Below are 15,005 nucleotides of genomic sequence, written 5' to 3'. Positions count from 1 at the left end.
AAACAATCCTTCTGGCAATAAAAATAAAAATTTAAAAATTTGTATTTATAATATTTTTAATTAATTGATATCAATTTTTAAAATTTTTAAAATTAATTATTGCATTGGTTAATAAAATTAGGCATATAATTTAAAATTTATTCATAATAAAAATTAATTACTACCATATTAATCACTAAAAAATTAATATTTATAAAAACTGAATAAATAAATAAATTTTAAATTTATAAAAAGATTATACTAAAGATCACAAATTCTATAGAAAACCAAAGTAAAACTTCAGTTCTTTTTAACACGGTTTTACTTAATTTTAGTTTTTATTTATTTATTTATTTTAATTTTCATAATATTTATATTTTTAAAATATTATTTACTTTTATTTAAAGATAATAGAACATACACTTAAGTATATTAAGTTGCACTTCAAATTAATTTCTAATATGATATAAATAAATGCAAATATATATCATTATTGGATAATATCATAATATCAAATGAGACCGAAATTTGATAAAAAGAATATCTAACTAATTAAATTAAAATATTATTTAAATTATTTTTTAAATTTTTTACATGTTTATTAATCTAACCTAATTCAACCATGAATTAATTAATTTAAGTTTAAGTAATTGAGACTTTATTAAGTTTATTATTTTATGTATGAAAAATCTTGACTTATACTTAAATTATAATTCATTTATTAAAAGTCACATTAAAATATAAATAATTTAAATATAGTGAAATTAGTTCGTCTGTATGATATATATATATATATATATATATATATATATATATATATCGTTTAAAAGTGATCAAATATGTTATTTTAAAAATCATGCAAAGTTTAATTATCTAAAATAACTAATTATAATGAGTTTTTCTTCAACTATTTAATATAGTTGTATTTATTAAAGTTCAAAATTTAAATTACAGGTTAAATTAAAATAATTCTACTGATTGATCTTAATAATTTCATTTTATAGAACTATTTTTATTTTAAAAAATAATTATATATTTAATAAAGGAAAGCATATAGTATGGGTGTAGAAAATAAACTATACGCACAACATATTTGATCTGAGTGGGGATTTTTTTTATAGTCATCACCTTATACTTTTTTTTCTCTCCCTTTTTCTTATCGTATTTTCCAGTGTTCCTAATCTAGTATACTGATATGGATATAACCGATAGAGTGTAAATTTGTAATGAACCTAATTTGAAAAACTATTTTCGTACCTTTTCTTTTTTATTGTTCTTATCAAACTAAGTATTAATACATTTCTCTCTATACTTGCTATTTTGTCAACGAAGTCTATACATTGTTCAAAAGAATAAGTGTGAAAGAATATATTGGTATTAAATACCCTTTGAACCGTGCAACACGTTTTAGTTGTGAACGCATGAACGCATGTTAAATAAGAGGCGAAGATTCGAGCTTGGGTCACATGCAAAGAAATATAACAAACCAAGTCCCTGTCTCCCTCTGCTCCTACCTCTGTACCTCTGTATGCATTTAAGAAGACAACACCCACTACGCACCGACGCTACCACTGAATAATAAAAGCAATTTAGCTACCTGCAGATCGAGATGGGGAGAGCCCCTTCTTCTGACAAAAATGGATTGAAGAAAGGCGCTTGGGCACCTGAGGAAGACAAGAAGTTGATTGCTTATGTCACTAAATATGGTCACTGGAATTGGCGCCTACTCCCCAAATTTGCAGGTACTGTGGATCACCAACGTCTATAAGAAACTATGCTTTATTTTACGTCTGCCTTTTCTTTTCTTTCAGCCATATTGGAATGGGAAGTGTTACTTGGAAACTTCTTGGGTGTATACACTTGAGTATATACTCATCCGATAAATAGAAATAGAAGAGAAAAAACAATTTATATGATATATATATATTTTTATTAATAAATGGTTATGTACACTAATCCTTAAAGTAATATATATTTGTCATTTTAAGATATATAATAAAACTCGTGATATTATTAACAGAGAAAAAAGAGAAGAATAAATTATGCAACTGATATGTAATACGACGTGATAAGAGTTCAGTCTTCAAACCTTGGGGTTGGTTTAATTTTCAGGTCTTGCGAGGTGTGGGAAGAGTTGCAGATTGAGGTGGCTTAACTATCTGAGGCCCGATGTCAAGAGAGGGAACTTCAGTCACCAAGAAGAAGAGACTATTATCAGACTTCACGAAAAGCTTGGTAATAGGTATGTATATACATATATTAATTGCATATTACAAGGACTAAAGCTATTGCTTCTTCTATCCCGACAACCTCATATCACCATCGGATTGTGATCGTTTTTAAAATCAAAACGAAGGAATGAAAAAAGAGTTGGAATTATTCATACACGATATACTTTGACAAAGACAAATCAAACGACTAGTAGTTTTTATAAAGTGAGAAAATAAATTATCTATCATAAATAAATTCTAAACTTCAACACATTTTAAATTGTGTATAAATGTACGATCATTTTTTTACTTTATACATTTTCTTATTTTATAATAACCAAATGCATTGAAGACATCCATGATTTTAAACTAGAATTACAGTCGCAATGACAATATTGTGAGAACTATATTTGCTGCAGCCGAAATTCAGTAGCAGAAACCTCAAAGACCACAAAGATGTGGCTCCTGGCTCCTGGTGCAACTACTGAGTGCTGACCACAGTTTGAAACTATGAAGACATCACGTATATTGCAAAATCGGCAACTGCAGCATACAATGATAGAAAGAGAAGCATCACATGCTAACTACTCACTTTCTAAAACTATTTTTAACACACTTCTAATTATTAATTAAAATTTATTAAAAACTATAAAAATTATATTCTTTTTCATTCCTAATTTCACAATTTTCTTTTATAATTTTTAATAAAATTTAATTAATAATTAAAAATATGTTAAAAAAAAGTATCAAAAAATGTGTTTTTAGCATTTTTCTTAACCAATACTTTTAAGGGTACTAAATAAAAAATAATGTTAATAGACTACTAACATGTTTTTCAATGCGTGATTTTTGTTGAAAATATTCTAATTATTGATTCCTTGATCAATTTCCTTACGTACTAATTAATAAGACCAAGATGTATAGAAATTATTGAATGGTGTGCGATTGTGCAGATGGTCAACGATTGCCGCTCAATTGCAAGGGCGAACAGATAACGAGATAAAGAATCACTGGCACACAACCCTGAAGAAGCGTTTTGAACAGAAATCAGACAATAGACGTGGAACTGCAAAAACCAAAGTTTCAAAGTCAGTGGATGCCAATCGTAGTGATAATATTTGTCCATTGTCACCACAGCCATCGTCTAGTGGACTCTCCTGCTCAACAACAGACACTACAAAAGCCACAAACCATGAAATTTTGGTTCCAGAAGATGATGATCTTTCTTTCTTGGACGCATACACGGAGCCTGAGAGTGCAAATTTCTGGACAGAGCCATATGTAATTGACGATTCCTATGTCCCTCCTGGTGAAGCAGTTGTGCCTGAATACTTTAGTCCTATGTGTGATGTAGAACTTTGGAGCCAAAATGATTTGTACCTGCAGGAATGTGAGGGTTTGTTTCACTGATCACAAGTTTCCAATATTTGTGGACTTCAACCTTGTTAATAAATTTGCTATTCGTGCCTGCCCCTATGTCTTTCCAAAATGCATATTGGAATGTTGATATGATGTAACTATATTTTGTAGCTGGAATAAGCATAAAATCTTCCCACTATTACGTTTCCAAATTCATTTTATCTTCCCTATATTTATTAATTTTCTTTCTTTCTTCTTATTTATCCTTTCTCAAACTTATTTAACATGAATGTTATGTCAATGTATTATTTTCCAAAAATTTGGCACTATTTTTGGAATTACGGACAATTTCCCCCCTTTTAAGTACGTCATTTTAATTAAAATCATAGTTTTAAAATAACAGTTAAGATAAAAGTTGTACAGATAAATAGATTCGTTTTAATATATTTTCTTCTTTGCCTTCTTTTTCTTAAACGAAATGACGTTTGAAATTGCTCAGATAAATTAAGTTCTTTTCCATAAAACAATAGTAAATGTCATTAACCCTTTCTCAAAATTTATGGTGGCTGAATAATTAGTCAATAATTGAGTTAAAACAACCATATAAGTAAATTCCGATTCAACCGATAAAATCCAAGTGTGCAGTACTGTAGCAATTTAATTGACCATCTTACATTTGATTGAAAGTTTTCTTATATTTACTTAATTTATTTATACAGTACGGTCGTATCTAATTGCCAAACTCCTCTGTCAAAGGCCACGTGCCCATATTTTGCCAAAGCCTTGAAGACTATCATAATTTGAGATCGTTCTCCATCGAAGGTCACGCACCATCTCCATATTTTGCTAGCTTCTCCACTGAAGACATGGGGCATATTTTAGGCCTCATGCAAATCAAGCCTTTAGATAAGCTAATAAGCGTTAGATTTCTAAATAAGTCAGGTCAGATCTACAAACATGGCTTTTGTCAAGGAAAAAACCAAATTCAGGCCTTGTAAAATATGACCTAATTAACTTGGCCTATTCTAATCCCCTAATTACTCCCTTTGCATTTATAAGAACATAACAAAAAAAAATAAATTAATATTATCTTAAAATTTTAAATAAATTAAAAAATCATATAGATTTTGAAAGTAAAATAAATTTGCAGAAAAGTCTAAAGAAAAATTCCTCGGTCATGTAGATAAGTTTGTTGTTGATTTATCTGCTTAATGTTTTATCATGAAAATATCTGAAATAAAATTCATAGGAAAGTAGTTGCAAGCCAGTTAATATATTTACATGAAAAAATTGTAGAAATATCCGTAAGTAATTTTATTCTTGAAGATTTTCCTACAAATTTGTATTTCTAATGGATTTTCTTTTGGGTATATATTTATTTCTGGATTTGTATTTCTTTAAAAAAATTGTGGATTTAAAATTACATTAGAACTTTCTTCTGAATTTGTGTTTACTACTTGATAATTTTAGTTTCATATAGATTTTCTTACAATTTTATGTTATTTGCAGATATTTTTGTATATTTGTGTTTCCTGCATATTCATGTTTTTACGAGATTTTGTGTATTTATTCCTTTCTAGGATAATTTTATGTCGATTTGTGTCTTCTTTTTTATATTCTCTTGCAAATTTGGTTAGCTTTTAGGTTTTTGTTTTGCCAGAAATTTTCTTTTGGATTCTTTGAGAAATATTTGAATTATGTGCTATTTGATAAATTTTAATTCAGCAGTTTGTAAGTTGATTATGTAGAAAAAAAGATGAAATTTATTTTATTTTGATTTCATTAGTCGTTTTCTTTAAAATTTCTTCTGACGCCATATAAGGAAGAAAACAAGTAAGTTAATTTAAGAGAGAAAAGCAATCCCTTACTTTAAAAATAATTCAGAAGCAAGATATCTAAATTTAATAAGCTACTACCACAAAAGTACTAATATTATTTTGTTTGCAAACTATATCATTTCTATGAGCTTAAGTAGACTACACAGGACTTGCTCGTTTTAATTATCGTATTTTGAGTTATACACATATAATTGGATTTATTAGACACACAGAGCGTCTTAAGACTTTTTTTTTTTTAATTTTGTCTTTTACGATAAAAGAAAGTTTTCATAATCAAATACTTTAGAGAAAATCCAAGGAAACGGCAGAGAGAATACAAGAAAGAAATACATTCTTCAGTGCGCACCCTTATTACCTTTTCTCTCAGCATGCATGAGAGAAGACTGGAAATGGACAAAATTTAGGTAGATGTCTTTAAATTTTATTCTAATTTTTTTGATAAAATGTGATTATTTAATATTACCATATATTATTGATGGAAAGTTCTATTTTTAATTAAAAATCAGATAAAAAATACTTAAAAATACACGTAAGTTTTGTTTGATGAAAAAACCAAAACTTACAAGTTTACAATCATTCACATCCATCTAGAAGTACGAGGGAGCAGTAGATGAATTTTCTTACTCAAAGCTATTCGTTTCAACTTCAATATTATTGCAAGACATATCTTTGGTTCGGAAATTTCAGTTAGTTTATTACTTCTACAAGGCCTATAAATTTATTATGATCAAAATATAGATGCTATTATTAGTAACTCATGAATCGGTTATAATAGCGTTTGAACTTATACTTTATTAACCAAATTGTACTTTTATCCTCATTGTTTTAATAAAAAAATTATCATAATAATATAACGAATTTATCATGCAATGCTAGAAGCTAAGTTTGTTTTGTTTATCATTTTGAAATATCTTAATAAAATATAATTTCAAAGCATGTTTGAATACTTATTTTTAATTATTATAGGATTTGTTTACTCATAGAATTTTTTTATATTATGTTATTTTTTAATTATTATATTTTTTACATTATTTAATTTATTACGTGTCAAATGACGTGTCAAACATAAATATAACGTGTCAAACAAGTAATGAAACCCACTTACATATACGTGTCAAGAGTTTTACACGTTGTTTACGTAAAATTTACATAATGATTAAGAAAATTAAAAATACCTCAAGTTAATAATTAAATTTTTTCTAATTTTTAATAAATAATATTAAAAATCCTAAATTTAAAAAAAAAATCGTACCTTTTTGGTCAAAAAATAATGTATATATACATCGTTGAACATGATTCATTCGCTTTCTTTATTTTCTCTTCTGTTTTTTGTTCGGTCAACTGCATCATTCCCTTTCCAGTAGGGTACTTACCTGACGTCATCGAAGATCGATGTCCATCCAAAGCAATGTAATTGTTTCTTAACCATGGTTAATTTGTGGACCACAATTTTTAATACCTACTATTTTCTAATAATCGATATGTTTTAGTTATTTCTTTGGAAGGCCCTCATCTGGTAAATTGTCTGTGTTTTTTGGTCGATTATCTAACATTTGTCTAAAATACAAGTAATGACAGAAAATGGCCAATGGGGTCAGATTGAACATGTTTTTCCAAGTCTTCCAACTTGTCCGTATACTCCTCGAAAGCACACGGCTCTAGCATCTCACAATGGTTGTATGAATGTTTTAGTAAAACAATTGAAAAAGGAGATTCATGTTTTTCAGGTCTTGCAAGTCTATTTATTTGTTTCCGTCTTCTATTCGTCTTCTCAGTTTATCTTTAAGTTGCGTTTAAAGATAATTACAAATTTTAGAATATTTAAATTATATTATTTTAAAATATTTTGTTTGAATAGAAAAATTGAATTTTTTTATATTAATTTTTTTATTTGGATAGAATAATTAAATTACTTGTTTTTAAAATAAAATAAAATAACTATTATATTTGATAAAATTAATTAAAAATATAAATTTAAAATATTAAATTAATCATAACTAAATAAAAATCTAAATGGCACATAGAATAAATAAATAATAATAATTCTAAATTCTCACTCTTTTGTTATAATTTAAATTTTTTTTATTTTAGTTGATTAAAAATCCTTACTAAAATTTTTTAAAATTTTAAAATTAAATATCTTCACAACAAAATTTAAATTATAAAATCATAATTTTTTTTCAAAAATTAAATTACTATTCTTATATATGCTTTACCGTTCCATAAGCATTAACTTTACTGTATACAGGTCAAGTCACGGCATCTCTCTAGAATATTAGCGTTTTATACAGTAAACCGTTTACCAAATTGGTGAAAGAATTAGTTCACTAATTTAAATATTGATGTTTTGATTTATAATAGTTTATGTAGTTAATATTAAAAAATTTACCATTTACTAACAATTTAACATTATATTAGCCTATGTTAATATATATTCTCCTAACAAAAATTGAATTTTTGTAGTATAAATATTTTGAGTTTTTGTACTAACAATATGAATATGATGTATTATTCAAACAAATAATTTCATTAGTATAAATTAATCATTATTATGTACCTCTATTACATATACATTAATATACTATATCATTTGTTTGCATATATTTTTAAATTATTTATTAAAAAAATTTATTACACAAATATTATATCAATGAAAATTATTTTAATCTTTGATAATTTTAACAAATGATAATCTTTTTGTAGTGAATATGACTAGGTGATATGTTTGTAACATGTTTTTCAACACATTCTTTATAATTATTTTTTTTAAAAAATTATTTACCACATAAATTGCTCACTTTTTAAATATTATTTTCATTTTTCAAAATAATGATCTAAAATTTATTAAAAAAAAAACAGGCTTAAAAACGTGTTATTGGATTTCCTCTATATTATAAAAATAATATGGGTACGAAACAATAGAAAAAAAAAAGGATGGCAACAGGGTAATATGTTTGCTTTGTATATCGCTGCCTGTCCCTAACGATAAGTCCAGTTAAAAGCATTTTTAATGAAAGTAAGTAACTGTTATTATATACTAAAAAAAAGAAACTGACACATGCTTATACTTATATGGATTTGAATTGAGAGACAATATATAGTTCATGGTTGAAGACGTTGTATATATATATATACACACATATATATTGTTAATTTTGAATAAGATTTTCAATAATTTTAGATTGATATAAACTTTTGTAGACATAATATATATTATTGAACTTTTTAATCTAATAAATTATTTTAAAATTAAAATATTTAATAAAAATTTATTAACAAATATAAGAATTGGTTTAACTTATACAGATATAATTTAATTATTACTATTTATATAATATTTAATTTAATTTAATTCTCATCTTTCTTAAATGTTGATTAGTATTAAAAATAATTGAATACTAGTGTACCGTACTAACTCTCAACAAAGGAAAAAAAAACAAAATTGTATGCAGCAAAAGAAAGTAATTAGCGACAGTGATTTTGTAAAAAAAATTACTCCCTACGTCTTATTTTAGATGCATTTCAAAATGAATATATACATATTTAAAAATATATTAAATTTATTAATTATTTTAGTAAAATAAGTTCATTTTATTAAAAATAATAAATTTATTGAAATAACTAATTGATGATAATTATTTCTAAAATAATATTAGAGCTATTATAATAATATTTGGTAAAAAAAGTATTCCGATTGTATAAGGATAATATTAAAGAACAGTTAATACTTTTTATTTTTTAAAATAATAAATAAAAAAAATACTTAAATGCATCTAATACAAATTCAAAAGATTCCAAATTCAAAAGCAGGACCACCTCCGCTTTTGTATACAGTTGTTCCTATGTTTGAACATCGCGAAATAATTGAGAAAGTGATGTTTCAAAATTTGTTTTGATGAAATTTTAAATTTTTGGCTAAAACAATTATTTTATCACTTTTATTACACTAAGAACAAAATTTAAACTTGTGTTTCCATGTCTTCTCTCAATTTAATCAGCCATTTTTAGCTAATGGGTAATAGATGAGTATAACCTTTTTTCATTCAGATATTATATGTATAGGTGCAAAGCGTATAAAGTAAATGCATAACATAAGTTAATTTTTGGGTTAATTAAGTACTGTTCGATCTAATTCATTATGGCTCTACCTTATTCATTAATATATATATATATATATATATATATATATATATAACTTTTAAAATATTATTTTTTTATTCTTAGTCCTATAATTTAAGAATATACTAGTATTCTTTTATATACTGTAAGAGTATCATTAAATTAAAATAATTCTTTTATCAAATAATTAGATGTATATTATATAATTATTTTAAAATTTAATAAATTTTAAAAATAAATATTATAATTATTAACAGTAAATAATTTATTATATTAAATAAAATTAAAAATATATATTTTAAAAAATTATTTGATATAATGAAAAAATAAAATATATAAATAATTTCTTTAAAAATATTTTTATTTAAAATAATTTCGTTTAAAAATTAGCATCTACTAATAAAATATATTATAAATCGATAGTTGATTTAAAGGTAATTTTTTATTGACAAAAGGGTAATTCTTAGTTTAAAAATATTATTAAGTTACAAATAAATTTAATTTTAAATTTTTATTGTTAAACTTTAAATTTAAAGTAAGTTTTAAGATTGGCAAGAGTGAAGTGAAATGTAATCTTGATGAAAATTTAATTAATTAATTTAAAAAATACAAATTTCTAGGCAAATTTACTAAAGGAGTAAAAAAAGGCTATTATGTCTTTTAAGCACGACTAAGCATTCGCTTAATCTTATATTAATGATGAAAATGGTTAATTAAAATTAATTTTAGTTTAACCGTATGAATGATAGAAAAACAGAGGTGTGATATTATGCAAGTTCTAGTAATTTGAATCGTCCTCCATTAAAATGATGTCTACCTAAGCTATGAGGGGAAATTAAATGTTGAAGTTGGAGTTTGAAAAACAGAGAATGAAATATGATTGCTGACTCTATCCAAATGGGAAACGTCATCCCATATTTTCAAGCGTATACACGCACAAGCACAACCATGTTTTTTGTCATAAATACGTTGACGTGGATACCTCCTATTCATGTTGACTTCCACACGTGTTCATTTGCTTTTTCTTTATAGAAAAATCAAATTTCCTGTTACTTTCCCGTAATATGGATAAGCAGGTGGCGGCTCATTCCACTGACATTTTTCATTTTTTAAATGAATGGACAGTATTTTCTTAAATTTTAATAATTATATATTACGACAATAAGGAAAAAGGTTTCTTCACGCCTCTATAGAACTACTGCAGATTTGAAGAACGAGACTTAAGCTGAGACAGATGGATGCACTCTGATAACAAAAAATAACTAAGTATATTCAATTTTAATATTCATAAAATAAACTATAACCACTAAAATCAAAATTTAATGTATTTTAAGAAATAAAATGTTTATTTAAATAAAAATGAATCTAAAAAAACATAAAAGAAAAGTAAAAGTATTTGATTTGTTGAAATAAATAGTTGAAAAACATTAACTGTTAATATTAATTTTCTTTTTATGGTTTAGATAGCCAATTTGTCCCCCCTGATTTGTAGCTATGTTTTGTATTTTCTGCTTTCACCCAAGCGTAAGGGGAAACAATCGTAGGGTGTAAAAACATAATCTGCTGAGAAAGATATTTGATAAAGAAAGAAAGAGGGAATCTTTTGAATTATTTACCTTATTTGGATTTTATAGAGCATGAAACACGTTTTGGCTATGTGAACGCATGTATATATAAATATAGTAAAGCCGTTAGTGATTGTAGTGATGAGAAGCAAAAGGAAAACAATATAGATCATCATCAGAGTTTCTTATTGTCTCTTACACCCACGGACTAAACTACATTGCTAACATAAACAGAGAGATGGTGAGAACCCCTTCTTCTGACAAAAGTGGACTTAAGAAAGGCACTTGGACTCCAGAAGAGGATAAGAAATTAATAGCTTATGTCACTCGCTATGGTTGTTGGAATTGGCGCCAACTCCCAAGATTTGCAGGTAATTAATTAATTGAACATATCTTATCACATGGGAAAATTAAGCTAATTAATTCATTAAAATTCATTAGAATACATGAACTCACTTTCTCTCCCTTCCCCCTCCTCCTCCCCTTGTGAAATTGTTTAATAAGCATTATATCATTATTTTTAACATGAAAATGTGAATCATTTTCAGGTCTGGCAAGGTGTGGAAAGAGTTGCAGACTGAGGTGGCTGAATTATCTCAGACCCAACATAAAAAGAGGGAACTTCACTGAAGAAGAAGAAGAAACTGTAATCAAACTACACGAAAAGCTGGGTAACAAGTATGCTCACATTTCAATTTGATAATTTTCCCTCTATTTCAACACTTGCGTACCAATGGGTCTTGCAAATCGCCACTCGAATATCAATGTGTCAATTATAAGCATTAGTTGGGGAATGTTAATTTCATTTTTTTCTCACTTTCTTTGTAGATGGTCCATCATTGCCACTCATTTACCCGGTAGAACTGACAACGAAATAAAGAACCACTGGCACACTACCCTCAAGAAACGTTTTGGAAAGGACAGAGGCACTGAATCAAATGATTCTGAATCGATGAAGCAAGGGAAAGACTCTGTTCAGAACAATGATAGTTCTCCATCCACTTCCAAGACCTCTTGTGACCCTTTGTCCCCTCAATTATCCTCAAGCCAATTCTCCTCCACACCCTCAGCTAGTACCACAGGGGCAACTAGCGAAATTGGCTTAAATTTTATGGATGCATGCACAGAGGATGTGAATGAGAATATGTGGATAGAGTCATGTCTAACTGAGATAATTGGTGATGGTAATTTTCAAGGTTCAGATACTAGAGGGACCCCAGATACGTGGGAATTATCTCCCCCGTCATCTTCGAGTGAAAATTTGGTTATGGAGAATGACCATTTTGCCTTTCTAGAAGCAACACAGCCAACAACATATTGTTGGACACAACCGTATGTTGTGGACTTGTCCCATGTTCCAAATGAACTGCTTGCACCTTTGGCGAATGAATCTGATCAGCAATATTTTTCTCCCATGTATGATGCGGACCTTTGGTGTCCAAGTAATTCGCATGATTTACATGTAAGCTTATTCCCATGAATAAATTAGCGTTTTTTTTCACTCCATTTCTACAACAATATTCTATTATTATTAATTCAGTCTTTAAATTATTTCTTCGAAGGATATCTATTGTAGAAAAATGAGTCTCCGAGCATGATTTACTTAGAGATTTTCTTTTTTATTTTTTACAAAAGTCGTGAGTATCAAATATAAGTTAGGATAAATTTAAATACTTTTTATTGTCATTTTAGTGAAGTCATTAACATGAACATTGACTTTTATTGGCTTAACACTGTCATTATAAACTATTTCTTATGATTATATAATTTGTTATTCGTAGTCACAATTAGTATTTTAAATAATTAGTGTTTACGACTTACGAGCAACTGGTTCTAAATTAGTTGCTATTCATACATACAATTTTACTAAAATAATATTAAAATATTTACTTCAAATCATATATCAAGTAACGAAATAAAACATATTAAAAAAATAAACTTCTTGCAGTCGTGTTCGAAGTTCACAAATTTATTTAAAAAATAATAAAAAATAATTTTATTAACTTCAGCCTTAATAAACAGTTAATAATAATAAAATTTTATTAAAAAAATATTTATTATATTTTTATAATTTTAATACAATAACTATATACTTTTTTTTATAAAAAATATTTTTTTTATAAAATATTTTATTTATAAATGCTTAAACTCAACTTTAAGTACTTAGAATTTAGAGTTTAAATTAACAAAATCTCAAAAAAAAAAAAAAGTAAAAATACCACAAAATCCTAATTTGAATATGCTTTTTTCACAATTTGCACCATTTTTAAAGAATAATTTAAAATTTACAATTAAATAGCATTAACATATACTGCCAACAATGGAATAAAAATTTGAATAACAAGGCATTTGGTAAGGAGAATCTATCAATTCCATCAAAATTACTTTTCCTGGGAACGAGTATTATAAATTTCTGTGAAATTTTATAAAATGTATTTGATCATTGTAAATTACTTTTCCTAAAAAAATTGTTTAGGATTAATTATTCACGAGAAAGTTTTGTAATTTACAGTTAATTGTTTCCATGAAAAAAAATTGTTTTAATTCAGGATATAACTAGTTATTGAATATGTAAATACTTATTTTACCCTAGCTGTCTATTACTGCTACACGTTTGGCAAGTGCATGTAATAAATATATTGCTTTCAAGTATTAATTTAAGAATGTAATAAGTATCATCCTCGTAGATTTATAATTCAATTATCACTATGCTAAATCAATTTCTATCTGAACTTGAAATTGGATAGAGCTCAATAGATAACGAAAATATGTTAAAACAAATAACGAAAATATGCTAAAACAAAGATAAAAATAGTTTTGATGTTTTAGAATTTAAAAGGGAAGCAACATAATGAGAAATAACGAAAATATAATGGATGAAAAGGTTAGGCGAAGCGTTACACTTACCTTTTCCTTAACGTAATTGATCTAAAATCAATTTAATTTCTAAATCTCTAAATGAAGATTAGATTCCTTAAGTAATTTTTAAGAAGTCTTTATAAAGTAAAAAGAAAATTAATATAAAAATAAATAATTTATGTTTCTCTATTTTTTAAACATTTTTCATTTAATTTTCTAAAATTTTGAAAAAATAAGTTATTTTTAACTTTAAAAAATTATTCATTTTTATACTTAATTTTTTCTTCTATAAAATTTTCTCTTAAAGTTTACCTAGATAAGATTTAACCTTCTATTTTCTATTAAAATCTTCCAATCCCATAGTTTAATTTTGATTGCCTAAGGCACGAAGAAACTAAAGGGAGATGAGCATGACATATATTCTTAGAATCTTACTGAATATGGTGTTTATCCCAAGAAACAAAACCGTATATTACTTTGCATACATATCATCAACTCATTATACGAGTGATTGAATCATGAAAAACATTGATTTAGTTGATGAAAAAATAATTCCTTATTTTTTATACTTTTTTTAAAATAAGTTGAACTAAATATACAGTTCAAATGTAATTACCTTGAGAAAATGTGAACTAAACTATAATGTATCCCTTTTCATTTTCTATTTTTTTTTTCTTTGTAACATTATTGAGCAAGAAAACATATTTTAAGGAAAGAAAGCCTATTTTATTCTTATGTTAAAATAATATTTCCTCCAACTTTTCTTCTAAATTGAACAAGATAAGAATAAATTAAAACTTTAATGCGTTTATAAATTATTCAAAATATGATTTTTTTAAGTTTTAGTTTTATTTAAATTTTATTTAATTTTAATCCTATTGTTTAGGGGGGAAAAAACGTCTTACATTTTTTTTACTTACAAAAGTTAATTTTCATCTTTATTTTTTACAGTTTTTGTTCGTTTTGTTCAACATGCAATGAAAGCAAAAGTATCAAAGATCAGGTTTATATTTACCTCACTTCAAAAAGAGAAGTGAAAACTTGAACTTACACCTTATTTTATTTCACTCAACCAA

The 15,005-nt window shown here is 26.0% G+C and overlaps 2 protein-coding genes across 2 annotated transcripts; both read left to right on the top strand.

Moving 5' to 3' along the window:
- Positions 1-1,588: 1,588 nt before the first annotated feature.
- Positions 1,589-3,599, top strand: LOC113855907 (transcription factor MYB4-like). Its single transcript, XM_027487538.1, has 3 exons — positions 1,589-1,721; positions 2,092-2,221; positions 3,143-3,599. The coding sequence occupies exons 1-3, from the start codon at positions 1,589-1,591 to the stop codon at positions 3,597-3,599; spliced, it is 720 nt and encodes a 239-aa protein (XP_027343339.1).
- A 7,608-nt stretch (positions 3,600-11,207) lies between these two features.
- Positions 11,208-12,579, top strand: LOC113853658 (transcription factor MYB13-like). Its single transcript, XM_027484157.1, has 3 exons — positions 11,208-11,441; positions 11,619-11,748; positions 11,899-12,579. The coding sequence occupies exons 1-3, from the start codon at positions 11,309-11,311 to the stop codon at positions 12,548-12,550; spliced, it is 915 nt and encodes a 304-aa protein (XP_027339958.1). The 5' UTR covers positions 11,208-11,308; the 3' UTR covers positions 12,551-12,579.
- The last annotated feature ends 2,426 nt before the right edge of the window (positions 12,580-15,005 follow it).

This window comes from Abrus precatorius, unplaced genomic scaffold, assembly GCF_003935025.1.
Source record: "Abrus precatorius isolate BTA unplaced genomic scaffold, Abrus_2018 Scaffold11, whole genome shotgun sequence".
Classification (NCBI taxonomy): Eukaryota; Viridiplantae; Streptophyta; class Magnoliopsida; order Fabales; family Fabaceae; genus Abrus; species Abrus precatorius.
Note: the sequence above shows the minus strand (reverse complement) of the source record. Positions and strands in the feature narration are given on the sequence as shown.